Here is a 27,062-nt window from a genome sequence, read left to right on the forward strand (position 1 = left end):
CTGAAAGAATAATATATTAAGTAGTAATAATTGTTCTAATATGTGCATTGCTTAGTGTTTTGGGCTTTGTCTAGAGCTATCTGTTGAGATGCACTGGGGCTCGTCCCACCATTCACACGGGTTTCTCTACAGGAGCCCTCCAGGTCCAACCATACAGGCAGAGCCACTGTGGTTCTGTCTAACCTGGCCTTTTGTCCCAACAAGTGCCCTGATGGATCATTTCGTCGGTATAAATCCATAATGTAATCATGAAATCCTTTCAAAATTCAGTTTGCTCTAGTGTAGTTAATCCTGCCATTTTGAATGTTTATATGAAGTAAAAAGGGATCTTTCAACATAAGTAGATGAAAAAATAAGTTAACATTTTGGATGAAGGAAAACACTGCAAGGAAAGATGAATTTTTGTTTTATCACGTATTTAGTAAAAGTATTTGATACTCACAGTGTCAACTAGCAGATCACCACAATTTTTGCAAAAGTAAAGTATACATGGATACATTTTCACTGTGCACTTCATTAATTTAATAAGGCTGTACCACTTGTGGACAAGAGAGTGGGGAGTGCAGGGGAAGTACTCCTCAGAGGGAAGGAGGATATGGTAAGAGATGTTGGAACATAGCTGATGCTTTGCAAATCTGCGATGCTGAGTACTCATAATTATAAAATTTGAAAAATGTGACTTTCTTTTACACTGAAAAAAATACATTTGCATTCCTCATCACAAGACCTGAACGGTAAGGGGTCTGCACAAGGATGGATCTATGACTGATATTTCTAACAACCTGTTGAATTCAAGGGAGAGCCTGTTATTTAGATCTTCTTCAGTTCCAATACTTGTATTAACTGACTTATACTGTAAAATGAGAATGTTTATCAAAGGCCAAGACAAATGTTTAGTCTTGTTTTTTCTGATCAAGGGAGGTCAAAACATAGATGCAAGCAGTTCAAACATCAAATACCTCTATCAGCAAAACTGAGTAGAAAGGAGGAAAACGGAGGACCAAAAAAACCTCACCAGTTTCTGCAATCCTCCCCTATTTATTAGAGATACTTGCTTCCAAAGCAAATTTGTTTTTTCACGCTGATATATGTCACAAAAGGTTAAAATTCACTGAAAATTCTCATACAGATCTTGCGGTTTTCTTCCGTTATTTGACATAAACCTTCCACGTCTGACAGGACAGGAATTCAACATCTGCAGGAGGGACAGCCTGGATGACTTCTCCTTCCATAAGAGGCAGCCATCATACCTACTAGCGGAGTGAAGCGAGCGGCAGCCCACCCGTTGTGGATGATCGGCCATCACGACGGAACGTACGAACCGACCGCCGCCAACCGCCAACGGCCGCCGCGCGCCAGCTCACCCGGCGCGCTCCCGCCGAGGCGTCCGGCTCGCAGGCGCGCGCGCGCGCAGCTGGGCGTCGCCGGCGCATGCGCGGGGCCGGTCTCCTTGCCGCTGCGCGGAGGGCGAGCGTAGGCCTCAAGGAGAGGGAAGGGAGGGGGAGTGGGGGTCTCCGCTTCTGCCGTCGGCGCCATGTTTCTCTGCGCTCCCCTGCGGGCCGCGGCCGCACGCTCGGTAAGGAGAAAACTGCTGCCGTGGCACGTCGGTCCCTGCCGGCCGGGGCAGGGCGCCCGCTCGGTTGGAGGAGGGCCGAGGCAGCCGCTGAGGCGGGAGGCCGCGGCGGGGAGAGGAGTGGGAGGCCGGTGCAGCACTCGGAGTGGGCCCGCGGCGGGGCACGGCCTCGGGGAAGAAAGGCCTGGTGCAGGTGGTGGAAGGGCGTCGCTGCCGGGTGTCTCCTTCGCCCTCAGGGCCTGCCAGAGTTACCTGACTGGCTCTAGAGTTGCACTGCCTGCATCGAGTGAAAAAGACTCCAGCAGTAACTGCTTGGTGCTTGTTGCAGATTATTGGGAAGCTTCCCAAGTGAAAATAATATTTCTGACTTGCCCATGGATGTAAGGCTAACCGTTGGAAGGAAGCCCCTTAGTTTGTTTTTTACACTAACTGAAATTTTGTAGGTCAGTGCAAAAAATGAGGTCTAGTCCTATTTCTTCTTGAAGTGTGAAATTTACAGGTTTTGATTCTTGGAAACAGTACGATACCTTTGGATAGAATAAAGGCGTTTCATCTGAAGTCCTTTTTGTAGGAGACTGCCTCTTACAGTTAGAAACCTGAAGCTTACAATGTGGTGGTGGTCCCTTCAGAGCCAAAACTGTCTATGTGCTATATTTATTTTGTATTTAGTATGATATATATCAGAGCATCAAACCATCATCTGTATGCTCCTTTCAGCATTGTCTGCAGAATTTCAGTTGTATTTGCATGCTCTACTTAGAGTTTTTAGTCTTTTTGTCTGAATTTTTACATGTTGTTTGGTTCCAGAGGACACTCAAATTGGCATGCCAGTGCAGTTCATTTGATGTGCTTCAAGTCAGTTGATAAAGACAACAGACTCCTGGAAAAGGTGGCACTCAGGAATGATCTGCAGTCCACAGAATTATCCATGTATCCCGGAGTTCATTTTAGCGTCTGAAACAAAATGGCAGGAGGTGAATTGCTTTCCTGGCTGCTGCTTTCAGATGAGCCAGAAGCGGAGAGTAGAGAGGAAATGGGTCCACAGTACATAATACACACAACTGCATAGTAAATCCTGTGCTTCCTGAAAGGACTGATCATATGACAGGGAAAGACTGCAGCCATTGTGTGAAACTACACTGCAGGTGAAACCACATGATCTGCTGCTGAAAAGATTAAGCTGATTAGGTTGCTCTTACAGAAGAGCAGGGACTGTAGTTCCCTGCTACTTAGGCTTGGATTTCAGATCTGACCTCATGCCTGTATTTTTGCTAGTTTGATGCTGATCCGCTTGAAATCCGACAAATTTTATACGGTAACAGAAATTAGGTAGTTAAGGGGAGGGGTGTTGTAAGAACTCTCAAAATTGGTCTAGAGTTCAATACAAAAAATAATATAAAATATTTTTTTATAGAATGTTTTCTTATGACAAGATAATATAATCAAGTGATTTTAGTAATACTGGACACAATCTAGCAATCTTGATCTGGTTTGGTATGATGAATCCAGACTGAGACCACAGAGAATAGCTGAAGACAACTTGCATATGAGTCTTGTGTCCTGTCGATATCTCAGGTTCTTCTCTTATGCCTGATCTCACTGTTCAGTTAGGTAAAAACTGATGGAGCACGTAAATGCTTACTAGAGAAGAACCTCAATAAGGGTAGTTTCTGCAAGCTTTTTAAAGGGCATGCTATAAAGTAATAAATTGGAAAATTCTTCATAAAATATTTGATGAGAATTTGTATTAAGGCAGTTAGATTAAGCTGTGGCAATTATATTTTTGAAGTTAAATCCTTTAATGTCTACGTTGTCTGAAATGGTCAAGGTGAGTTGAGTTGAGATGTGCTCTCCTAATAGTACACGAGAGCCCTTAAAATTCTTCTTTTGACTCAAATTATTAGTGATGACATTAGAATTTCAAGCTGGTTCTGAAAGCAGTCTCTGGCAGTTATGTAAATTATTAACTATTAATACTATGTACCTTATTTTGTTTGTAGATAAGACAAATTCGATACTTACATAGAACAGCAGTGTGCAATTCCAGTGGAGGAGCCTTATTTGTGGTAAGTAATTTTCTACCTTACTGGAAGGGGGGATGTGTAAAATGTTTGGTATATGCTTTTTTAATCTACCTAGAAGGTTCTGATGGGCAGAATCATAGAATTTTTAAGGTTGGAAAAGACCTCTAGGATCATCAAGTCCAACTGTCAACCCAACACCACCATATCTACTAGACCATGTCCCGAAGTGCCATGTCTACACGCTTTTTGAACACCTCCAGGGATAGTGAACTTGCTATAGAAGCCTGCTGGAATTTACAAAGAAGTGTTTTTTTCAGTAGAACTTTTTATTAGAGTGATGATGGAGTATCAAAAGGTTTTATTTTAGTTTTTGGCCTCATGTTTCTTATGTAACGAAAACTCTTATTTAGTAATAGTAATGGTGACGTTAGCAGCATTTGTGTGTGACTGCAGATGAGACTTTGTTTAAACTTATTTCGTTATAAAACAATTCTTGTTTTCTTTTTTTATTGAAGTTAATTGAGTTTGTGCCTGCAAAACATTTCATGAGCTTAAATTACAATCTCTTGATTTCTAAAGTTTAGCATAGAATTACTCTTAGTTCCAGGTCTAGCCCTGTTCACTAGCAGTTGAAAAGTGCAGTTCTTGTTCCTATTATATGTCATATAGCACGATTCATAATTGAGGCCATTAGGCATTATCATAATATGTATAAATAGTAATTGTGATTGGGGGAAAAAACCCCAAACCCTCAAATTTAAATGTGTAAAGCAGACGTGTTGTCTGTCTACCTCTGAAGACAACCTGAAGCATCTGAGAGGTGTATTCTGCCCCATGCTAGTCCATTCAGAGCTTTATCTAGTCTGCAGTTCAACAGCTGAATAATTTGGCATTTTTCCAACATTTGGTAGCAATCAGCACTTTACTAGAGAATCGACAACTTTGTTGAAAGCAGGTGCTCAGCATTTTTGGACATATCTTTTTGTTGTTGTTGTTGCCTTCCTGCAGCTGTTTCTACAGCTTTTCTCCTAAGATGAAGTTAATGAGGGTACAGTACATGCTTTGTATGCTTTTCCAGAAACCTGAGCAGTCATTGATGATTTATGGAGTGAGAGCTGGTATTCAAGGAATAGAGGAAACAATGTAGGCTGACAACTTAGGAAACTTCAAGTGTAGTTTGGGGAAGGTGCAGACAGGCAAAAGGTGTCTTTTGCACTGTAATGGATGTTGGTGTCTGGCATATGGAGCTAGATAGCTTTGTAAATTCTCCAGGTGTTTTTCAAAATTTAGTAACTTAAATTATTTGCTGGAGGGAGGAGCCTGAAAATAGAGAAAGAGAAGTAGAAAAGTGTGTTTTAGTTAGCTACTTGTGATACCCAGCTATCTTATTTAATGGCATCGTTCACTCCTTTCACTTTTATTCCACAATGGAATTTTTGCTAGCAGAGCATAGGAAATTGTGTGGGGCTTTGTTGTATGGTTGTTTTTTTGTTGATTTTTTTTTGGGGGGGGGGAGGTGGGGGTGTTTTTTTTTTTTAATAGGGTAATATTTGTTCTTCTATGAAGTAAAAGGCTCTGGGAAGAAAATGATTGGATGTCATTGAGTGTGCATGTAATTGTTTACCCTAACTACAACTAGAACCCTTCAGAGCAAATTTCTCATGTTATTTAATACAGCAAATGTCAAGGGAAACTCTTCTGCTGAGTTGAGCTGAAGGCATTATTTTTATCAACACTGTTTGTAAACAGTCAGAAAATGGGACTTTTCCCCCCAGGTTTCTGTAGGGGGGAAGACAACATTAAAGTCTTAGTTTTCTGGAATATTACAAGTAGATGAAGTGTCAAAGGTTGTTAACAACTGCTAATGGAGGAATAGTAGGCTTACTTGGGAGTAACAACTCCTGCTGTTGTGGTCCTCTTTGTATGTCAATTTACACATTGTGGTGGTTTACCCTCGGCTGGATGCCAAGTGTCCACCAAGCCGCTCTATCACTCCCCTCCTCAGCAAGGCAAGGAGGGGAGAAAATAAGATGGAAAAACAACCCCAAACTCGTGAGTCAAAATGAAGGCAGTTTAATGTAGCTAAAGCAAAAAGCCGCGTGTGGAAGAAAAGCAAAAAGCAAAAGATTGTTCTCTACTTCCCATCAGCAGGCGATGTCCGGCCACTTCCTGGGAAGTAGAGTTTCAGTATGTGTACTCCTTACTCTGGAAGACAAACACTGTTTAAAAAAAAAAAAGAATGCCCCTGCTCTGTTCCTCCCCCTATCTCTCAGTTTCTTATTGCTGAGCAGATGTCATATGGTATGGAAATATCCCTTTGGTCAGTTTGGGCCAGCTGTCCTGGCTGTGTCCCCTCCCAAGATCTTGCCCACCCCTAGCCTGCTGCTGAGGGGGGAAAAGAAATGTTGGAGAGACAGCCTTGATGTGTGCTGGCACTGCTCAGCAGTAGCCAAAACACTGGTGTGTTATCAACACCTTGCTAGCTACCAATACACAGCACCATGAGGGCTGCTGTGGGGAGAATTAACTCCATCTCAGCCAGACCCAATACACACATGAGTGTCTTGGTTTTGTTTTGCAAAGCATATTAGTGTTTTTTGTTGCGCTTTTCATATAGGAAGTCTATGTGTGAGGAAGGGAAACGTATACTGTATATTTGTTCTGTGACAGCAGGGGACGTGCTGGCAGGGGACCTGGTCATCTTAAATCTAGTATTAAAAGGCAGTGCTGATTTGCATAGACTCATAGAGTGGTTTGGGTTGGAAGGAACCTCAAAGATCATCTAGTTCCAACACCCTCCACTAGACCAGGTTGCCCAAAGCCCCATCCAACCTGGCCTTGAACACTTCCAGGGAGGGGGCATCCACAACCTCTCTGGGTAACCTCTCCCAGTGCCCCACCACCCTCACAGTGAGGAATTTCTTCCTAATATCTAATCTAAATCTGCCCTCCTTTAGCTTAAACCCATTACCCCTTGTCCTGTCACAACACTCCCCAATAAACCCTTCAGGTACTGAAAGGCTGCAATTAGATCTCCCCAGAGCCTTCTTTTCTCCAGGCTGAACAACCCCAACTCTCTCAGCGTGTCCTCATAGGAGAGGTGCTCCAGCCAAGGCATGCCCTTGTATTCCTTTGCAAACTTTCTTCATGCAAGTTTTTTCCTTGCATGTTATCAGAATCATACAGAAATAAGAAAACTTCTACTGAAACTTTTTTATTCTGAAAAAGCCAAGAGACTTTCTCAACCAGTAAAATCAGTCTGGTGCCATCAGAGGCACCTAGATCACGCTTCCAGAAAGAGTGCGTCAAGTTTAAAACTAGGTAGATTGTTTGTCAGTAGTAAAGTAAGAGAGCTGCTCCAAATCTATTGTATTTCTTATAGCTAGGGAAGGCCTGGTTTCAAAGATACTTTATTTACAATAGTTATGTTTCTTTCTTTAAACATGCCTTCTCTATCTTTGATATTTACCTGTCTTTAGCCTCCTTAACAGCTAAAACTTAACTCTTCTACTTTGTGGTTTTCAACATATGGACTGAGTTTCCTTAACACTTCAACTGCCCTGATGTGGGCTTTGTCATAGGGCTGCACAGGGGTTCAGTACAGAAGGTTAGATAATTGCTGTATTATAGTTTTAGTTACTTGTGAAGATGGTCAGTGAACTACTTGGGTCTGAGAGCACTTCCACCATTCTTAATTAAAGAGAGGTTTATATCTTGAGTTCTCCTGCAATAGTGAATGTAGGGCACTTTCCCCATGGAGGAGGAGAAATAGATTTCTTTTCATTGCTAATTTGATATGGACTCTTAACAGATGGTTGCTCTAAACATATTTTCCCCTGCAGACCACACAGTTCTCTCATTTTGGTTTACAGTGTTTTGGACTGATGTTTACCACATGGCATAGGTCAAGTTTCAGGTCAACTTTTTTGCAGTATATGTGAAAGCTAAATTATTCTAGCTATTCTATTGTAATTCTTCAGTGCTCTTTAATAATTCTGTCAAGAAAGATGATTAGATCATTGAAAAAGAATAATAAAATGTCCCAGGTTGGTGTAGCAAAAAAAATGTGAGATGAACATTCAGCAGCCTTAATACCTTCAATGGGAGAGTCCCGTCATCTGTGAGGAGAATGTGGCTTGGGTAGGCCTTCACAGGGCAGTTGTTCATGCTTTAAACAGGTTAGGCTGAATGTTGTGATACAAACATGATACTGTCAAGCTATCCATAGGATGAAAACATTGTATAAGACTTCAGGAAATTGGGGAGCATGGGAACGGAATTGGGATGAAAAGTGTGGATAGAGTTTGACCTAGCTTTTCAACAAATTGCTGTAGTTGGTACATAGTTGTTTGTGTATGGAGGAAGCCTTAATATATTGGGGTTTTTTTATGAGCATTTCTTAGATGAGGAAAGGCTGAGAGAGCTGGGACTGTTAAAGAAGAGGAGGCTGGGGGAGAGGGGATCTTACCAATGTCTATAAATACCTGAAGGGAGCGTGCAAAGAAGATGGAGCCAGGCTCATTTTAGTGGTGCCTGTGACAGGACTAGAGGGAATGGCCTCAGAGAACATCAGGAAACATTTTTTTACTGTGAGGGTGACTGAGCATTGGCACAGGTTGCCCTGAGAGGTTGTAGAGTCTCCGCCCCTGGAGATATTCATAAGCAGCCATCTGGACATGGTCCTGGGCAACCAGCTCTAGGTGGCCCTGCTTGAGCAGAGGGATTGGTCCAGATGACCTCCAGAGGTCCCTTCCAACCTCAACCACTCTGTGATTTAACATAGTATTCTTTCCAGTACTGCGTCCTTAATTCTGATCTTGTTCTGCAGAATCGTAATCCTGTGCAACCTGCTCTAGATGATCCTGCTCTGGTAGGGGAGTTGGACTAGCTGATCTCCAGAGGTCCCTTCCAACCCCTACCAATCTGCAATTCTGTATCCTGGAAAAAAAAAAAAGGCAGAATGCACCCATATCACTTAGGAGCAAATCAACTCATGTCTCAGATACATGGTGCATTGTCAGACAAATGGAAGACCAGGGAACATGTGATTGACAAATTCCTAACAGCTCAGTAGACCCAGAACTCTGTGAGCTCTCCATGAAAGTTATCAAACTCTCCACAGAACAGAATTAGATGAAGCCCATTTAGAAAAATGGAAAACAAAACAAGGTGATGTGATCTTATTTAGTATTCACCTATGTTGTAACTTTTACAATGTATCATGGAGCCTTGCTGTGCACAACTGTGTGGCAAACTGTAGCTTCATATATAAAGTCTTTATTATTCCTCTTCACATGTAGAGCATTTAAGGATATCAGTTTAGAGATGGTACACTGAAAAGAACAGCTGTTCTAGACAAAGAGGGAGATTTTTAATAAGGCAAATATACTTATTTGCAAAAGAAATTGAGATCAAGTGCCATTGTAACTATCAAATAGCTATGGAAGGCAAAATAGCAGCCTGAAATAATAGGCATGCAGATTAGAGAAGGAAATTTTAAATTATGGAAATACTTACCATGAATCATGGATTTGATCTGTGCGGCTAAGACATAGAACAGGTCTGTAAGGGGAAAAAAAAAATTAAAAGTTATGCAGTATTTCCAGTTAGTTTTTCCTCCATCAGCCTCTTTTTGAGAACTTCCATTAAAATTGGTAGAAACCCCTCACCAGTGCCACATATGAGGAGTCAAATCCTTTATCTGGAAGGGTCAGTCTAAAATAGTGGCAACTGTGTTCCTAAAAGCTGTAGACCACACAATAAGCAATAAATTAATACTTAATAAAGTCTTAGTGTGTTCAAAGGGAATCAGTTATCTTTCTGTAATTCCTGTTATTAGGGGAAAGTCATCCTTGGTGGAGAAGTATATATTGGCTATAGTTTTATATTTGACTTGAAACTGCAGTAGGGGTACACGCTCTCAAATTGATGGTGGCAGTAGTACTGTCAGCCCCAGGATTTGGACAGGACAAGCAAAGGGAATCTCTTGCTAGACCAACAGATGTAATTGGAAGTTAAGTATTTGGCCTTTTGATATTTCCATATTAAAACTTCTAAATCCGGGAATAGCTATGGACCGTACATATTTTAAGTTCTGCACTGATGACAATCAGTGTGTAAGTATCTTGCACTGTTAAGATTTTTTCATTAAATCTTTTGCTGCTTAATAAGAACGCAGCGTGGAAACTGCAAAATCACCCTAGGTTACTTGAGAAAACAATCAAAGTGAAAGTCAGTGGAGTGGTTTTTTTCCCCCTAAATATATTTTTCAAGCTTTTATTGTTAGCTGGTTGTGGATTACTTCTAACATCAAGTATAGATTGCATTTTCCCCAAAACTTTCCATTTAATTTGAAACTTTCTCAAATTCATAACTGTATAAAGCTTAGAATGCAATTTAGCTATGAGTATTTCAAGGATACCATAATGACCTGCTTAGAGAGAACTGAAAATTTTGTGCAGGAAGTTTTTCTGGTGATAAGCCTTTTTGTCAGAACTAAGATTTTTATTATAGGAGAGTCTCACTTCAGAAAATGCAAATTTGGAAAATAGAAGAACTAATTTCAATTTGAAGTTTCCCTAGAAGGCCACCTTAAAAATAATATGATAGAATATCTTGTCTTTGAAATATTAATACAAAATTCTGCTTCTTCCATTCTGATTGAGAATTGTATCTAAAATTAAAATGTTGACATCCACTGCAAATCAAAAGAATATGTTAAAATGTGTTAATTGTGTTTGTTCAAACGTTTTAGTTATATAGCAAGCTTCCTGATGAACTTTAAAGTTTTTATAGTTAATATCTCATGGGAAAAGAAAAAATGGGCTGTCGTTTTAGTCCCTTGTTATTTATTAAGGTATTAACCAGAGGACTACCTGTGATGAGTTTGAACCTAATTGCCAAACTGTATTAGCAGTGTTAAAAAAAAATGTATGTTTTGATAACAACACCATATTCCTCAAGTAATAATATTTTGAATTGGAAATAACAGGAATAAATCGTTGTTTTTAAGAATGATGAAATAACTATCAATATTTTTTATAACTTTCCCAGAGATATTTAATCATTTATGATTGAGTACTATGAATTTTTTATCTGGAATATATCCATTTTATTCAAGCAACTCAACTATAACTGTCTAATGAAAAGATATTTTACAACAGTAAATCTGTCCTGAATATTTTCCTGACAACCCTATTTTTACATGTTTTTTCTTTTCCTGAAGCACAGAGATAGTCCTGAAAATAATCCAGATACTCCATTTGAGTTCACAGCTGAAAACCAAAAGGTATGCAAACAAAAAAAGTTAAATACACAGACTTTGTCTTTATTCTGACTTATTTTTTCAGTTGAATACAGTTCTGATTTATTTTTTCCCTCTTTCCCTTTAAAAAGCGAATAGAAGCAATCGTAAACAGCTACCCAGGGGGACACAAGTCTGCAGCTGTCATGGCAGTACTAGATTTGGCCCAAAGACAGCATGGGTGGTTGCCCATATCAGCTATGAACAAGGTATTTAGTACTTAATTATATTTCAAGCATAATTTTACTGTTTTCTTTAAATATCTTAGTAGAACATTAGCATTTATTTATCAAAGCATACTAATGTGGGATTTTACAAGTGGCAAAGAATTGTGAGAATTCCCTATGAGACTACATTTTAAAAGAGAAAAAGGAAAACTGATGCAGAAAATTCAGGGCTCTGTTGTGTACACAACGTCAGCCCATTGCTAGAAACTACAGACAGAACAAATAAAAAATTACACGACCCCTATTTAGATAGGCTCTTTTCCAAGAATCATCCTGGAAGTAGGAACAGAAACTTGAAAGATTTTGTTCGCAGTTGATTTTGGGGAAAGAAAAAGAATAATGATGGTGGGGGTTTTTCTTTTCTTGGATTAGTGGCACTACGTGCACTGACAGGATTGTGCTTAATCTCTAGGCCTGTAAAGACTTCTGCAAAGCAGCGTTAGTGTAGTATGTGTCATGAGTGTTTTATAATGCCTCACAGCAAGTGCCCAGAATTAAAATTGTTTCAAAATAAGCAAGCCAGCAACTACACTGCTCCAAAGTGATAGGTTGCATGACAGTAATCAAATACCAAGAAATAAAAAAGTCTGGTTTATATTCATATGAATAAACCTATCATATTTTGTGTTAGTCTGGCATATCATCAGTTTTAAATTGAAAAGTTTTACATTCAATCAAGATATGTTAAGTGAGGATTGTGAGTGTTAGAGAAATTACAAAGGAGTTAAACACACATTTAAAGAAGGGCAAACTTCATCTGCTACTGTTTCTACAGTATAGCATAAAGCCTCAAATTTCCATTAATACTGAATGGGAAAAGTATTTTTGTTTATTTACTCTAAGTTTTGGATTCATACTATGTTTAAAATGATCTTAAGGTTTTTAAGTGAACAAATACTTTCTGTGGCTTGTTATCTGCCTGCTATAGAGACTGGAACATAAAACAGTTAGTTTTGAAAACCGAGCCAGTTCTCAACCTGAGCAATTTGCCAGGGTTCCAGGTTAATGAGGTCAGGGATACTTGCACTAGAACTGGCTCCATGGAGATCGTGCTTCACTCCCAATTTATTAGCTGTGACGCCAATCTGCAGATGTAGCTGTGGTGTTTCTAAGGCCAGCCCTGGTGTGTCACAGAACCCGAGACAGACTTGCTGTATCTCAATTAGGTGAGCGTAGTACCAGCCTGTAAGTATTCCCTTACCAAAAGGTTTACGTGGGTTAGCGTGGGCAGATGTGTGCAAGTTTGTTCATTCACACAGGAAAAGAGCAGAAGTGCAGTATGGAGCTGCCAATGAAAGCCAGAATGCAGCTGGCTCCTCGCATCTGCTTGTGTATGATGCTAGATGCTGGCAGGGAATTGAATTGAGCTCCTTGCTGCGCTAATCCATGGCTTAATGGAGTTTGTGCTTGAGCAGGGTGGCTCCAGTCACAGTAACTCAGGTGTCTTTTCTTGGCATTTGAATACAGTTGTGTTTTGACCTCCCCCTTATTTATCTCTTACTGCAGACAGAGGACAGGTGACTCTACTGAAATGGTTTGTTAAATGCCTTTACTGATGCCCTGTGAGAATTCAATGTAGTGTCTGTTTTCCCCTTGTTACAGGTTGCTGAAATTTTAGAAATGCCTCCCATGAGAGTATATGAAGTAGCAACCTTCTATACAATGTATAATCGCAAACCTGTTGGGAAATACCATATTCAGGTCTGCACTACCACGCCTTGCATGCTGCGAGACTCTGATAGTATTTTAGAAGCCATTAAGAAGAAACTTGGTATGACACAAATTTGTAATACACTTTTTGCAATTTATTTTACCTCTGTTTAATGGTACCGAAGTAAAATTTTTCATATGGTGGAGACAGAGCAATAGTATTAAACATACAGAGTGAAATCATTGGAGAATGGGCACTGAACACTTCAAATTTCAGATTTGGCTTTTATTCTTTATTTTTAAAGATTTCAGTACAGTATAGCAGAAAACACCATTGTCTGGAGTGCCATTTAGTGGCCTTAAAGTTGTTTTAAAGGCAATTTGCCAGGAAATGCATTATTCTAGTATGCCCCTTGGACTGAGAAAGTAAGCCTTATCTCTTGTACAGGAGAGGACTCTCAATGCTATAGCACTTTTTTTATATGCCAAATAAGATTTTTTAAGGTATATGCTATATGAAAGTTGTTTGTGAGGTGTGGTGTGGCTGTTTTGTTTTTTTTTTAACTGAAGTAAGGTGATAGATTCATAGAACCATAGAATGATTTGGGTTGGAAGGGACCTCAAAGACGGTCTAGTTCCAACTCCCCTGCTGTGGGCAGGGACACCCTCCACTAGACCACATTGCCCAAAGCCTCATCCAGCCTGGTCTTGAACACTTCCAGGGAGGGGGCATCCACAACCTCTCTGGGCAACCTCTCCCAGTGCCTCACCACCCTCACAGTGAGGAATTTCTTCCTAATACCTAATCTAAATCTACCCTCTTCTAGTTTAAAGCCATTACTCCTTGTCCTATCGCTCCAGGCCTTTCTCCAGCTTTCCTGTAGGCCCCCTTCAGGTACTGGAAGGCTGCTATAAGGTCTCCCTGGAGCCTTCTCTTCTCCAGGCTGAACAACCCCAACTCTCTCAGCCTGTCCTCACAGAAGAGGTGCTCCAGCCCTCTGATCATGGCCCTCCTCTGGGCTGGCTCGAACAGGTCCATGTCTTTCCTGTGCTGGGTACTCCAGAGCTGAATGCAGTACTCCAGGTGGGGTCTCACGAGAGTAGAGCGGAGGGGCAGAATCACCTCCCTCGACCTGCTGGTCATGCTTCTTTTGAAAGCCAGGACATTGTTGGCTTTCTGGGCTGCAAGTGCACATTGCCAGCTCATGTTGAGCTTTTCATCAACCAACACCCCCAAGTCCTTCTCCTCAGGGCTGCTCTTAATCCACTCATTGCCCAGCCTGTAGTTGTGCTTGGGATTGCCCTGACCCATGTGCAGGACCTTGCACTTGGTCTTGAATTTCATGAGGTTTGCGTGGGCCCACCTTTCTAGCCTGTCAGGGTCTGTCTGGATGGCAAACACGATGTTATCATAACTTCTGAATTCTCTGTGGAAAAAGTCAATTGAGTATGCTGCATCATGAGATGTAAGGAGAGCTTGTTTTCTGTGCGGATTGGGTTTTTTCATCCTTGTTGGGTGGTTATGGAGAGAAGAGGGTATAAGACAGCAACTAATAACTCTTCCCCTTCTATGAAGCTACAAGCTGTGCTAACATTTCCTAAGAACCACTGTGACAAGAGCTGCAGAACAGCTGCTTATTATCTTGCATTTCATATATTGTCTGTAAAAGGCATATTTGGATGAAATTTGCCTTAGTTTATTACTGCAAAGATAGCTTAATCTTAACTGAAATGCTTAGCTTGAGAAATCAAAGCATTAAGGATGATTGTGTAGCTCTTGCTGAGACACAGGCCTTACTTAGACTTTTATTAGCTCCCCCCCCTTCTAAAAACTATGGAGGAAGATTGCTTTTCAGCATTCTTCCTTCCATGGAGTACTTTGTAGAGATCAGACTCTGAGATGTTGTTTTGGCTAACCTGCCCCTGGGGAAGGTCTGTGTCTGTATCACTAGAACAGTGATGTGTCATGGAAGCTAAGTACGCATACAGAGTTGTTCAGGAAGTAAGCCTTTGCGTATAAACTTGGCAGTTGTTTATGAATTTGTAGCTAACAGTGTTAATGCTTGGATCTTGCTTAATTTGGGGATTCAATGCTCAACACTGTATATTAACTCATTTCATATCAGCATGTGAAAGCTGTTTTCCCTATTTTTCTATTCTATTGATTACTAAAAGTGTTCCTGAGTAGAGCCATTCTGTTTCTTAGAATTGTCATTTCATGGTTATTTTTCAATAAATCATACCTGCAGACCTGTAAATGAGGTTTCAAAAATGTATCCGAAGACTGACTTCAGTTTATTAGAATCTTTTGTTTAACAGAAACATTTTGGTCTCATTTAAGGGGATTTAACTATGTAAATGTTTTTAAGGCCAAAATACATGTAAATGAGAAGACTGCAGAGTACTTATACTTTATTAATTTTGTTCAGTATCCATTGCTGACATTAATATTCTTTATTGGTTTAGGTATAAAAGTTGGGGAAACAACACCTGATAAACTCTTCACGCTGATAGAAGTGGAATGTTTAGGTGCTTGTGTAAATGCACCGATGGTACAAATAAATGACAATTACTATGTAAGTATTACATTCCCTTTTATAAGATTAAATTTCTTTGCTGGGTTACCTCTAGTTTCAGGTTCTGAAGTTTTGGTTGGTTAGTTCAAATTCCTATTGGCAGGGACAACTTACAACCTAGAGCATCTTCTAGTTTCTTGGCCTCTTCCAGGAGTACTTTGTTTGTATCACAATGTATCTGTTTATTTTTCCTTTCAGTTATTCTCTTTAGACAAGCGGGGTGATGCATTTTTGTGATAGTGGTCTGCCCATAAACCTGGAATATTTAAATAGGTATTTGATAAGCTTTTAAAAGCACTTTTAAAGCAGTCTGTTGGAAAGTATGGACTGGTTTAATGCTATTTTTTAACTTTTAGACTTCTGAATTATGGCTCACTTGGATGCCATCAGACCAACAGAATTAATGTATTGACTAAATCCAGCTTTAAAAAAAATTATAAACTATTTTATTTTGTTACCACAGTCTGATTCATTTTTAAGAACTGTTCTCATGAACTCTACCCACAATTTTTTTGTCACAGCTGACACCATTTTGCAGTATGTGCAATGGCATGTGGGTAGGCAGAGAATCCGGCTCACTAATACACCAAGGAAGCTGAAAGCACAAACCCATGTTATAGGTGACCTGTGTGAGCATTTAGTTTTAACATAATTTCTGCAACTGTATGTAAAACAAATTTTAACATTAAAATGACAGCAGGCTTTTTAATTTTCCTAGTTCTTTAAACCAGTATGTGTGTTAATAGACAGGATCAAAATTACTGATGCTAGGATCACACCTAAGAGAGCTACTAATCTGATGAATTTTGAGTGCTGCAATTAGCACAACTGCTGACTCTTTCTGTTTTGTCAATGATTTTTTTTTTTACAGGAAGATTTGACACCCAAAGATATTGAAGACATAATTGATGAGCTAAAGGCTGGCAAAGTTCCCAAACCTGGCCCAAGGTATGCTATATTTGCATAATACTGGCCAACCACTTGAAGGCTGATCCTTTGAGTTCACAACCTACAGCTAAAAAGCATTAATTAATTTACTGAACAGAATGGAATGCATTCCGTGCCTTTCTGTATATTCAAAGCCAAAAAGAACTGGAAAGAACTGAGAAGGGAATTTTGATGTTCTTGATGACTGACTAGAGGAGCATGAAATGTGGAAGTGTCAATTTTAATTTGGGTTAATACCTAATTGGGGAATGATATCACTTGTTGGATTTTTTGTCTAGATCATATAAATCAATAAATGCTGGTTGGTTGGGTTTTTATTTCTGACAAAAACCAGAAAGATTGCAAGTTTGTGAAACAGTAATTTCTGAACTTTTCTTATCCATTATTTTCCATTGTTCTTTGTTAGCCCAACTACATGTATGTTTGTGTGTCTGAAGGAATTAATTTGAGTTGGGTGTGTGACCTATTCCTGTTGTGTAAAAAAAAAATCATTATAAAAACAAGAACAATAATCTTGAAAGAGTTAGTTTCCAAACACATGGAGCATCTTTAACAAAAATGAGTGATACGCTTGGATACTGCCTTTGGTTTTACTGGGATCAGCATCACTTTTGTCTGGCCAACCTATAAATAAACAAACTAGTCTTCCTATTTTGCATTTTAGTTATGAAACTGTTTGTCCGTACCTGAATTTGTAATCCTTTTAAGAGTAGCACCGCACACTTCTGAAAGATGAATAGAAGGAATGAAAAAAAGTGGCTTCAGCCTTAAGTCAGATTTGTAACTATCTTCTATCCACTGATTAAACAGTATGTGTGATTATAACAATACCAGTAATGAATAAAACTGCTTTCATTTTTCAGGAGTGGACGTTTTTCTTGTGAGCCAGCTGGTGGCCTTACTTCTCTGACTGAACCACCCAAAGGACCCGGTTTTGGAGTTCGAGCTGACCTCTAAGGATTTTTGTAATATAAGATGAACTGTCTGAAAGTAATAAAGTAACTTTAATCTCAGTAAAATGATATATGTTCTAGTATTTTTTTAAAAATGAAGAAAGCAACAGCAATTAGAATATCTAACTTAGTGTGGTTTTAACTACTGTAAAGCATAATCATAATTTTAGATTATAAGAAAAGTGGTTCTGTAGACTGAAGTGACTCACTCAAAGAGTCCACTTATGATCACTGAGAGATGAAAGTTTCATCTTTTGATCTGTCATTGAAAACTCTTTCAACTTTTTCTAAGGTTCTTTAAAGAAGCAACAAAACTAAATTACAAGTCTGGGAAATGCACAAGGAAACAGACTGAAAGGAGATGATCTGACAAAACTTCATTGCATCTTACTTTTAATTGCAATTTAAAAACAAACAAACAGGAAAGGTGATTCAAACTATGTTGTGTAGAAAATCTGGTAGGTTCAGTAATAAGTGGTTCTTGAGTCTAATTCTTCTTACTACTATTCAGTGACCAGGAGAAATGTGAAAAAAATGTTTATCATGTTACAAGAAAAAACCCAAATACCAGTAAATGCCAGTAGTACTCCACTAAAAGAATGAACAGCAACAAGAATCTACTTCCTGTAGAACTTTATTCAGTACAGCCAAGGTATGCAGTTGAGGGAAGACAAATATACCAGAACAGTTGAATACATTGCTAAGTGTAATATATGAAACTAGTTATTTGATTCACAGATTCTTCTTTGACCTTACTGCTGTCTATCAGCTACTTCTAAGAACTAGTATGTGTGAAATTGAGGTATTTCTCCCAATATAAAAAAAAGTTGAAGATATTTTTTAAAAAATTGACTGCATATTGATACTTAATTCATATGCCTGTAAAATCTGGCAAATGCTTTATATATATACACACATACACGTTTCAGTGTAAATTAGAAAATGTGAACTTGTCAGTCACTTGAGATCATATTGTGTCTCTCTCCTAAAATCTACTGTGAAACATTAGTACAAGTAATGTGATAGATGGAGCTTAATTGTATTTATATTTTATTCTGTACTATATTTAGTTTGTTTTGATATTCTGATTAGCAGTACTTCCCTAAACTATTCTTCCTCTTCCAAGTCAAATTTTGTATCTACAGCTTTCCCTGCATTGTGATTATCTCATATAGTCTATTCATGTCCCACCTTTATTTCAATAAGCTCTGTGAAGTTTCTTGATGTATTGTTAAACAAAGAGTTACTGTTGGTAGTTCTGAGAGCAAGATACATATGTGTATCATTTGTATGTAAAACTTGCCATTGCTTCTGCATTACTAAATTTATAAAATGAAATAATTGAATTGCATACAAATGGAAGAGTAAATTTGATTATAAATACAAGTCATGAGTGAAGTAGTTACCCAATAAGCATGACAAAAATCTTGTGACACAGAACACCATGCCTATGAGAAAACACTACATGGATTGAAATATTATCTGTAACTTAAAGTTACTGAATGCTCTCCTGAAAGGTCACTCCAGTGTTTGCAATAGCCACATGCCTTGTAGCAGGCCAGGCATATGGCACTATGTGTCACTTCTCTGGAGACATGAGATAGACGACATATTGCATTTTGATGCAAAGACTGGCTTATTTTAATATACCAGTCTGTAACTAAGCTCTTTGCTCAACTGTAACAAGCAAGCTGTATGCTAGTTCACATAGGATTACCTTATTCTAACCTAGTATGAAAGCAGGCAGCTATTGAATATATTATTGAATATAAATGATTTTGCATGTGTTGCAGCACTATTGTGTGCTATAATTATTCATGGTTTTGTATGTAACTGAAACCGATCAGATTGCATAATTGTGTTGAAGGGAAACGGTTTTAAACCTGTCAAGCTTAACTCTCAAGTATAGAAAACTCAAGTATAGAAAACTGAAGCTGTACAATTCCAGGCTCCTCACATTGGTAAAGCTGGACAGGAGAATGTTGCCTTCTCCCACTTTTCTCCCCTACTCGTTCCATCTGTACATGCAAATCTTGATATCTGTCTCATGAGCAGAACATGGACCTCAACAGTTTACCATTTGTTGGAGATTATGTTAGTGATCAGACAAGTATGTCAGTCATTTTGATGCAACATTTAACAGTCTGCCACTCACCTGACTAGAAGAGGATAATTTACATTATCCTTACTGTGTGGTATAAATCCAATACACCACTGTTTAAATTGAATATTGTAGTGCAGCTACAGGACTGAAATATTTTAAGAGAAGTAAATAACTGTTATTATTCTCTTTAATCTTACCTACTTCATTCATCAATTAGATGAGGCTTTATAGCCCTGGCTTCTACATCAAAAAAGTCTGGCAATCATTGTCTGGAGATAGATGACCAAGGAAAAAATTCACATCTTGCATTATTTCAGTTTTTGTTGAAATCTGAACATTTCAAACATCTCAACTAGAGATACAGATTCTGCAGTATGTGTTACATGTAGATGTTCATGATATACAAAATGATTTTCACAATGATAACTTATGCAGGATTGTGATGAAGATTAACAAGGTTATAATGGAAGAGTTCTAGAATAGTTTAAGAACTAATATATCCAAGTTCTCTATTCTTGAATAGCTGCAGATAACACCCTGTGCCTGCTTCTAATAGTAGTAGTGAATGCTTTAGGTAACAAATATAGCAGGACATAATTTCCATTATTCTCAATCTTCAACAGCAGAGGGTTACTAATAGTAATTCTGGGCAGCTGACATTAACTTGTCAAATAATTAAACACTTTTAATTCTTTGGTGTCAATCTACTGGTTACTATCTTGGACTCTGAGTACTGGGTGGTGAGTTAAATGAAAAATGAGTTAACTACGGTAGCAGCCAAATACATTCCTTGAACTGGTAACACAGCAGTAACAGAACTGTTTCTGTATTTTTGGTGGTGGTGGTTGCCCTTCTCCTTGAATGAGGGGAAAAATGAAAGAATTCACATGCTATATTAATTCTCCAAATGTAAAAGTGGAAGAAAAAAAGTAGAAGAAAGCCCTTTAACTGGGGAGGGTAAAAAAAGACTACCTAGAGAAGACTAAGAAAAATATGTACAGTCTTAAGAAAGGAAATGAGATTTAGAACATGGAACCAGAAAACACACAAAAAAATACACTGGACTGAGTGGGTGGTAGTTCTTTCCTTTGGTAAAGATGGAAGAAAGTTTGGAGTAATAGGAAACTCTACTAGATACCCAATGATGTGTTCAGTATTGGATAATGGAAAGGATTTCCATGACCTCCACGCCCTGCTAGAAAAGTGTTACCTGGAACTGGGTTCTGTCCTGAAACAGGAAGCAGCAATGAAATTCAGTTTCATCTGTCCTGTACATTCGCTGGGCTCACTGGCTGCCCTGCCAGTTACCTACCCAAGGCTAGCACCTGCACTTTCACCAGCGTGACATTTTGCAAGCTCTTCAGATTAAGTTCTTATTTTTAGATTTTTGTACTGCAGTCTGAGATTTTCAGTCATTCAATTACTAGATTGAATTCAGCAATGACACAGTTCAACCAGATGCTGTGCATGTTGGTCTTAATCAAGACTAGTAGTTCACACAGCTGATAACACAAGATGTTTTGTTAGGGCAGATAAGGGAAGTACTCTGTGTGCCAACACAGTGCAGCTACAAAGGCATTTTGCAGCTGTGCTATGTAAAAGGGATGGGCTTCTGGAGACAAGGGAAAGAAACTAACACAGAGGTAGCAATTAGCTGAGTGATGCTTTTTGTTAGTCCAAACAGTGGTTCTTATAAAAGGCTTTAGGAACTCTATTTTTTAGTTACTGATAGGTATTATTACAGAACCTTAACATCTGCTGCCGAAGATGTTGCTCATGAGACTCCCTCCCCATGATCTCAGCTGCTGGTTGTGAACATCTAGCAACACACGCTGAAATCCTAGCACTGCACGCTCCCAGTGCTGATGCACAAGGATCAGACTATAGTATTACACTGCTGCGCTACACCTGTAGCCTGTTGGTTTTTAGAAGGTGAATCATCAGTATCATCCCTATATAGTACTGTGAAAACAAAAAATATTCTGCTTTGGGAAATAGTTCTTACTCAATGCTGGCAGTCAGTAGCCTGGGGACTGTTCAATCTGCTTGCCACCTTAAGCGATGGCCTCTGTCATCAACCTGACATGGAAGAATATGAAATTAATGCAACTCCCTTTGTTATGTGGTCACGATGCCGCCAAACCTGCTCCTGGTCAGCTGACAGTACTCATGGTGCGCTAACACAATCAAATGAAGATGAAGGCAGATGCTTTACAACACAAATGATCTGTACCAGCATTTGCACAACAAGATTTTGAAAGCAAAACTGCCTAAGCAGTAAGATGCTGAGCAGCATGGGAACGTTTTGAGATTTGTGATGCCATTCTCTACCCACACTGGAACACGAGGGGTGGAGATCAGAATATAGGGGAAGCCCATGCAATTAGATGGCCTTAATCAAAATAATCTTTTAACTCCAAAAAATTCATGTTTCTGATTTCCATAGTAAATATTAAGGAATTCTTGCTTTCTACACAGTAACAGATTAAAGTAATCCAGCAGCAGGCTAAGCATGGCAATTAAGAAAGACTACATCAAATGCAAAGGCTTTGTTTAGCTGCCTTCTCAAAATACCACACCTGTCAGCCCACATCTCTTTAGCATGTTCCAGAAGCAATCCGGACAGTATTATTTGAGAACCCATGAGTACAGAACCAGACAGATTCTTTAAGTCTTACCACAGAATACTATTTTAATAAGCAGATGCAAAACCTTTCACAAGTGCAGATGAACGACTCTTTACAGTTGCAACTAGGACTAACGTCAGTCTACTTCTGTAACCCCTTTTGATGCATTTACATGACGCCTAGCTTATTAGCACAAGCAAGACAACCTAAAAAAAAATGGGGGGGGGGGGTGTCCTTTTGAAAACTGGAAGCGGGCCCAAGCGTCAAAGGGCAGGCCGTGCCCGGCTGGGGGCCGCTCGCTCCCCACAGAAAGTCCTGCAGTTCTTTGCCTGCACCCACCAGTATATGAGGCGCTGAGAGGGAGCGGCGGCCGGGTGCACATGGGGGGGTATGGACTCTGCCTAAGCGAGGCTCGGGAGGAAGCGCCGAGCGGGCCAGCAGGCGCGGCGGGCTCCTCCTCCCACAGCCTCTCTATGCGGGTGCCCTGAAGGCGAACGCCACCCCCCCCCGGCTCTCCGGCACCGCGCCGCACGCACCTGCGTCCAGGGGACTGTCCCAAAAAGCTGCGGACCCTTTAACTGCAGCCTGCCGGTACACAGCGTTCCTCGCAACCCCCATGTGAAGCAGCCCCTATCCGGCGGGGACAGCGGTCCCTCCTCGCCTGCTGGTACCCGTACCCCGCCGCGCCCGCCTCATTTAGATGCTCTGCCGCCACTGGGCTGCGCCCACTGCGCACACGCACTGCGCCGGTTGTTAAAACTCACTGCGCCATCGCCGCCGGAAAACCCCTCCCCGGGGAGGGAGCGGCCGCTACGGACGCGGCGGCAGCAGGGAATGGGGTGGTTCGCGCTGCTGGCTCTAGGTCGGCTCCCATCCCGCAGGGACTGGAAAGCTCTCGTCCCCTCGCCCTGTCCCTGTCCCGCCATCAGGTGCACCGCAGCCAGGCCGCCGCCATTTCCAGAAAGTTCCAGTGGCCGCGGCCAAGAAGAGTGCGGCCGCCGCGGCGCGTGCGCAGTGCTCGCGTCCTCCCGTCGCCACCCCGTTCCCTGGCACCCTGCGAGCCCGTTATTCCCCGTCGCTCTCCGTGCTAGTGGGGGGGAAAAGCCGCTCCGCCCTCACAGCGAGGAGTCCGGCGGCGGCGAGGCAGGCGTCCGTCCGTACCCATTTCCCTCGGGCCGGGGAGCGGAGCGGTGCGTTGACGTTGCCCCATTGCCTTTCCCTCCCCAACGGCCGCCCGAGCTGTGTAACGTTCGCAGCAGCGCCTGCCCGCCCGCGTCCCGTGCCCCGTGTGAGGGCCACGTGGGCGGGGCGCGGCCAATGGGAGCTCCGCGGAGCTCTACTCCAGCAGCGACGTTGGGGAAGGGGGGGTGGGGGGGTGACGGAAGGGGGAGAAGGGGGAGGGCAGCGGCAACGGCAGCGCAGGGTGAGAGGGAGGGGAGAGCGGGCGGGGGGAAGGGTGTTTTCAAACCCGACAGCCACAGCAGCCGGGGCTCAGCCTGAGCCGCTGGGCACCGCCGGTGGCGGCGGGTGGCACCCGCTCCTCTGTCGGATCCCCGCGGCCGCGCCGCCACGGAGAGAGGAGAGGAGAAGCGGCGGGAGGAGGACGCGTCCCGCCGCCGGCTCCCGGGAGAAGGTAAGGACCGGAGCGCGCCTCTCCACCCCTTCCCGGTGCGCGGCGGGGACACCTGGTCCCACTCGCTGTCGCGGTGTCCGCGCCCGCGGGGTGCCGCCCCCCTGTCGCTGAGCGGCGGGCAGCGGGGCGTCCGGGGAGCGCTCACCCGGTGCCCGCCTGGGGGGTATAACCGCTGCCTTGCTCTCCCGGGCAGCGGGCACCGCGCCTCACCCGCCCACCCCGGCGGGGCGGCGGGCTTGTCCCCGTGCTGCACTGGGCGGGGGGCACGGCGGCGGCGGGCAGCGGCTTTCCGCTGTCAGCCTGTCAGCGCCGCGGCGGGAGCCATGGCCGCCGCTGTCACCGTCTGGCGGCCGCGCCTCTCGCCCGCCGAGCCCAGCCCTTGCCCCGCCGTCCAACAGGGGACCCGCTTGCGGCCGGGGGACGGCGGCGGCGGGTGCGAGGGACCGGGGCGGAGGTTCCCGCGGGAGGCAGGGCCGGGGCTACGGGGAGGGAGGCGGCGGCGGGGGCTGCACGGGCGGCCGGGGCGCGGGTGCCGTGCGCGGCATGGCGGTGTACACACATACATACACACACACACACACACGCCCCGCCGCCCCGCCGCCCCGCCTCCGTTTCGGGAATTTCGGGAGCTCCCTGCAGCCTCGGGAGTTGCTCCGCCGATTTTGGCCGTGCCGCGCAGCCGGGGTAACTGTCCTCATCAAATCGAGACGTGGGGCGAGCGGGTGAGGCGTTTCTGGCGTCTTCCGTTAAATGCTAAAGGGTGCCCGGTTCTTTTGCAGAATAATACGTTCAGCTGGCTGGTCTGCCGGTACAAGGCAGCCGCCGCGGAGGTGGAGCACAGTAACTCGCACGGCACAGGTGACACCAGGCAACAAAGGAAGGACGAGAAATGAGAGAATGTCAGGCTCAGTTGCACAGTTCTTCGTGCTAGTTCTAGCCTGATTCTCTCTAGGTACCTAATATTCAGGTGGGGTTTTTTTGTTGGTTTTTTTTTTAAGGATTGGGTAGCTGATAAGAAATGAACAGATTTTATTTTTTTATTTAAACTCCAAAATAAAATGAGTAGTTTAATGTCAGTATTATCAGCTAGAGGTCTTGTGTAAATTGCCTGGACGCTGTCACTATGTTCTTTGCCTTTCTTCTGTAGGCCATGTGATGTGGAGGAAAATCTGAATTTTATACCTCTGAATTACAAGACGGTTTATGGGATAAGGCAACTCTGTAATGAGGACAAGTGAATAAGTTGTGATGCTTGTAGGAACAAAAAGCTATCAGACAGATGTGGAACAGTCCAAATATACTTATGTTCCAGGAAAAAACTGTTTAATCTTGGAACGCTAGGAAAGGGTGAGATCATCATGTCTATAAGAAATCATTAACTTTTAATAAAATAATTCACTGTTATTGACATGTCATGATTTGGAGATGGGGGGGCACTTTTACTCTCTAGTTTTGAAGCAACAAGGGTTTGGGTGTTTTTCAGTATGCAAGTTGATGGCAGCTTGGTTGTCCTCATATCTTAGTTACTCTGGGTAGGGATGTGGTGAGCTGCTCATAGGTGCTGCTGTGCAGCTGCAAAGAGCTAAGTGAGCATCCTGTGCTTTCTTTCCTTCTTCCACTGTAATCCTCTGCTGTAGTTCAGTGGGTAATAGTCCCCAGAGTAATGGATCTTCAAAAATGATGTGAGATGTCAGGGCACTTCACCAGTTGTTATTATTTGAGGCTTGTGCAGATACTGGGTGTCACTCGCTTTACATCATTCTTTAGATGGAAACTCAGACTCCCAGCTAACCTTGTGACTTGATCAGCTGGGGACCTTAATCTCACCCTGTGTGAATTCAGTAGGTTTCTGTGCAAGCTTGAGAAACTGTCTTTTCAAATAAAATTGCAGGGTTTGAGATACAGCGGAATACTTCATTGGGGAGGTAATGGTAAACCCATTGACTATCTGTGTCTTCCCCCCCGCCCCTTAATATCCCCTTAATACTTCTACTTTCCTGTATGTGTCTTGTAAGCTAAAATGTTAAGTAGTGCCAGTGTTTTTTTTTCGGCACCCAGAGGACTATGGCATTCTTGTGGTGATGTCAGATTTCTGGTGTATGGTGAGTCCCTCTTCTGATTTCCTGGCTTTTCTCTAGTAATCACTGAGTACAGACAGTTGAGCAGAGAGCTTTTGGCTCTTTTGCAAATATGACAGCTCAGTCTTTCAGATACAAGGATTTCTGCCTTCCCATTGCCATCTCTTTGTGTGCTTTTCTCCCACCAAGAGGATTATTCAAAATAATTTGTGAACTCTGAATACTACAGACAGCAAAGCTTAGGACAGATGTTGTGTAAGAAAGCAAGCTCTGTGCAATAAACTTGAGTTCATTTACGGTTTCTTCCAGCAGGCTTGCACAATAGGTAACTTTTTTGAGGAAAAGGTCTTTTAATAAGCAGGCTGAGTGAGTGCTTGTATGAAGCTTCAATGTTTGTTTGGCATTAGTTGCAGGGGGTACTACTATATTAGCACTTACCTTAGGATTAAAAGCACGAACTGAAAATTGAATACCTGTGTTTATTAACTTAGAGGTCATCGATCATAGTCTCAAGTAGCAGCCTCTTTGCACCATTAGATGTCTGTTTAAATTGCTACAAACCCCATAAACTGTTGCAGCTTTAACTTAACTATATGGAAAAGTCCTGGATATACTTTTAGTGGAAATATTGGCACCGAGAAACAGCTGAGCTAGAACTTCTTCCTCGATATTTGGTATAGAGATATATGAAAAGAAATTATATTCATTGAACTGATTTACCATGTTTAGATGACTTTAGGCTAATGAAATTGTCTGGAAGACTAGCGCAGTTGGTCCTCTTTAAAACTGGAAAAAACTATTGATCACAAAATAAGTAATGATTAACCTGCTATGACACTGTTAATATGCACACTGAGACCAACTTACTTTTGACAAATTTGATCTTATCTTATGAACAGGTGAGCTGGGCATGAATGTTTGGTGTTTCTTCTCTTACATGTTCTATTGCAAATGGAGTAGTATAAATGTTGATTGGTCATTTAGTCTCCAGATCAGACTATATTTTTTTAACTACATCATTAGACTCTAGTGACAGATGGTATGAAATAAATATTAGGACAAATTCTATCTTGCATTTTATGTTATGACACTGAATAGTTTTATTAACAGAGTAACAGAAGTCAGAGCCCTGCTAACATCTTTAGTTTTTTTCTTACCAGTTCATTATTATTCCAGAACCTGGGAAGTCTTAGAAAGTTCCTCCATAAGCTTATGGACCCATACTTTGTATCTCGCCTATGCAGTTGAGGACCTTTATTGCCACCTTGCATAAAACTTAAATATTCATTTAAAGAGAGACTCGAAGCCATTGAGAATGTGACTTTGCCTTGGCTTATTTTGGGTTATCTCCCTGGATCTGACAAAG

General features: G+C 41.8%; 3 protein-coding genes across 15 annotated transcripts in view; 2 read left to right on the top strand and 1 right to left on the bottom strand.

Annotated features, from left to right (window-relative positions):
- The window catches only part of LOC129202037 (uncharacterized), a 36,080-nt gene extending 12,756 nt beyond the window's left edge, over positions 1-23,324 (bottom strand). For 6 of the 12 annotated variants that reach the window (XR_008575596.1, XR_008575594.1, XR_008575593.1 and 3 more), the window contains exons 1-3: positions 22,522-23,324; positions 9,115-9,159; positions 1,251-2,527 (exon numbers count right to left, since the gene is read on the bottom strand). Coding sequence is in view for 1 of the 12 variants with exons in the window: in XM_054813996.1 (XP_054669971.1) it covers positions 9,115-9,159; positions 22,750-22,859 (155 nt within the window). In the remaining 11 variants the exon portion in view is untranslated. Of the gene's footprint in view, positions 1-1,250; positions 2,528-5,825; positions 8,536-9,114; positions 9,160-22,521 lie in introns of those variants that run through there. The other 6 variants (XR_008575597.1, XM_054813996.1, XR_008575598.1 and 3 more) reach the window with 4 other exon arrangements.
- On the top strand, positions 1,437-17,320 carry NDUFV2 (NADH:ubiquinone oxidoreductase core subunit V2). The gene is made up of 8 exons (XM_054813992.1): positions 1,437-1,576; positions 3,574-3,639; positions 10,823-10,885; positions 10,993-11,109; positions 12,730-12,898; positions 15,244-15,353; positions 16,225-16,301; positions 17,165-17,320. The coding sequence occupies exons 1-8, from the start codon at positions 1,535-1,537 to the stop codon at positions 17,256-17,258; spliced, it is 738 nt and encodes a 245-aa protein (XP_054669967.1). The 5' UTR covers positions 1,437-1,534; the 3' UTR covers positions 17,259-17,320.
- A 40-nt stretch (positions 23,325-23,364) lies between the features above and the next one.
- The window catches only part of ANKRD12 (ankyrin repeat domain 12), a 67,976-nt gene continuing 64,278 nt past the window's right edge, over positions 23,365-27,062 (top strand). The window contains exons 1-2 of one of the 2 annotated variants that reach the window (XM_054813979.1): positions 23,493-23,618; positions 24,398-24,585. The gene's annotated coding sequence lies outside the window, so the exon portion shown is untranslated. Of the gene's footprint in view, positions 23,619-24,397; positions 24,586-27,062 lie in introns of both variants that reach the window. The other variant, XM_054813980.1, reaches the window with a different exon arrangement.

Source organism: Grus americana, chromosome 2, assembly GCF_028858705.1.
Source record: "Grus americana isolate bGruAme1 chromosome 2, bGruAme1.mat, whole genome shotgun sequence".
NCBI lineage: Eukaryota > Metazoa > Chordata > Aves > Gruiformes > Gruidae > Grus > Grus americana.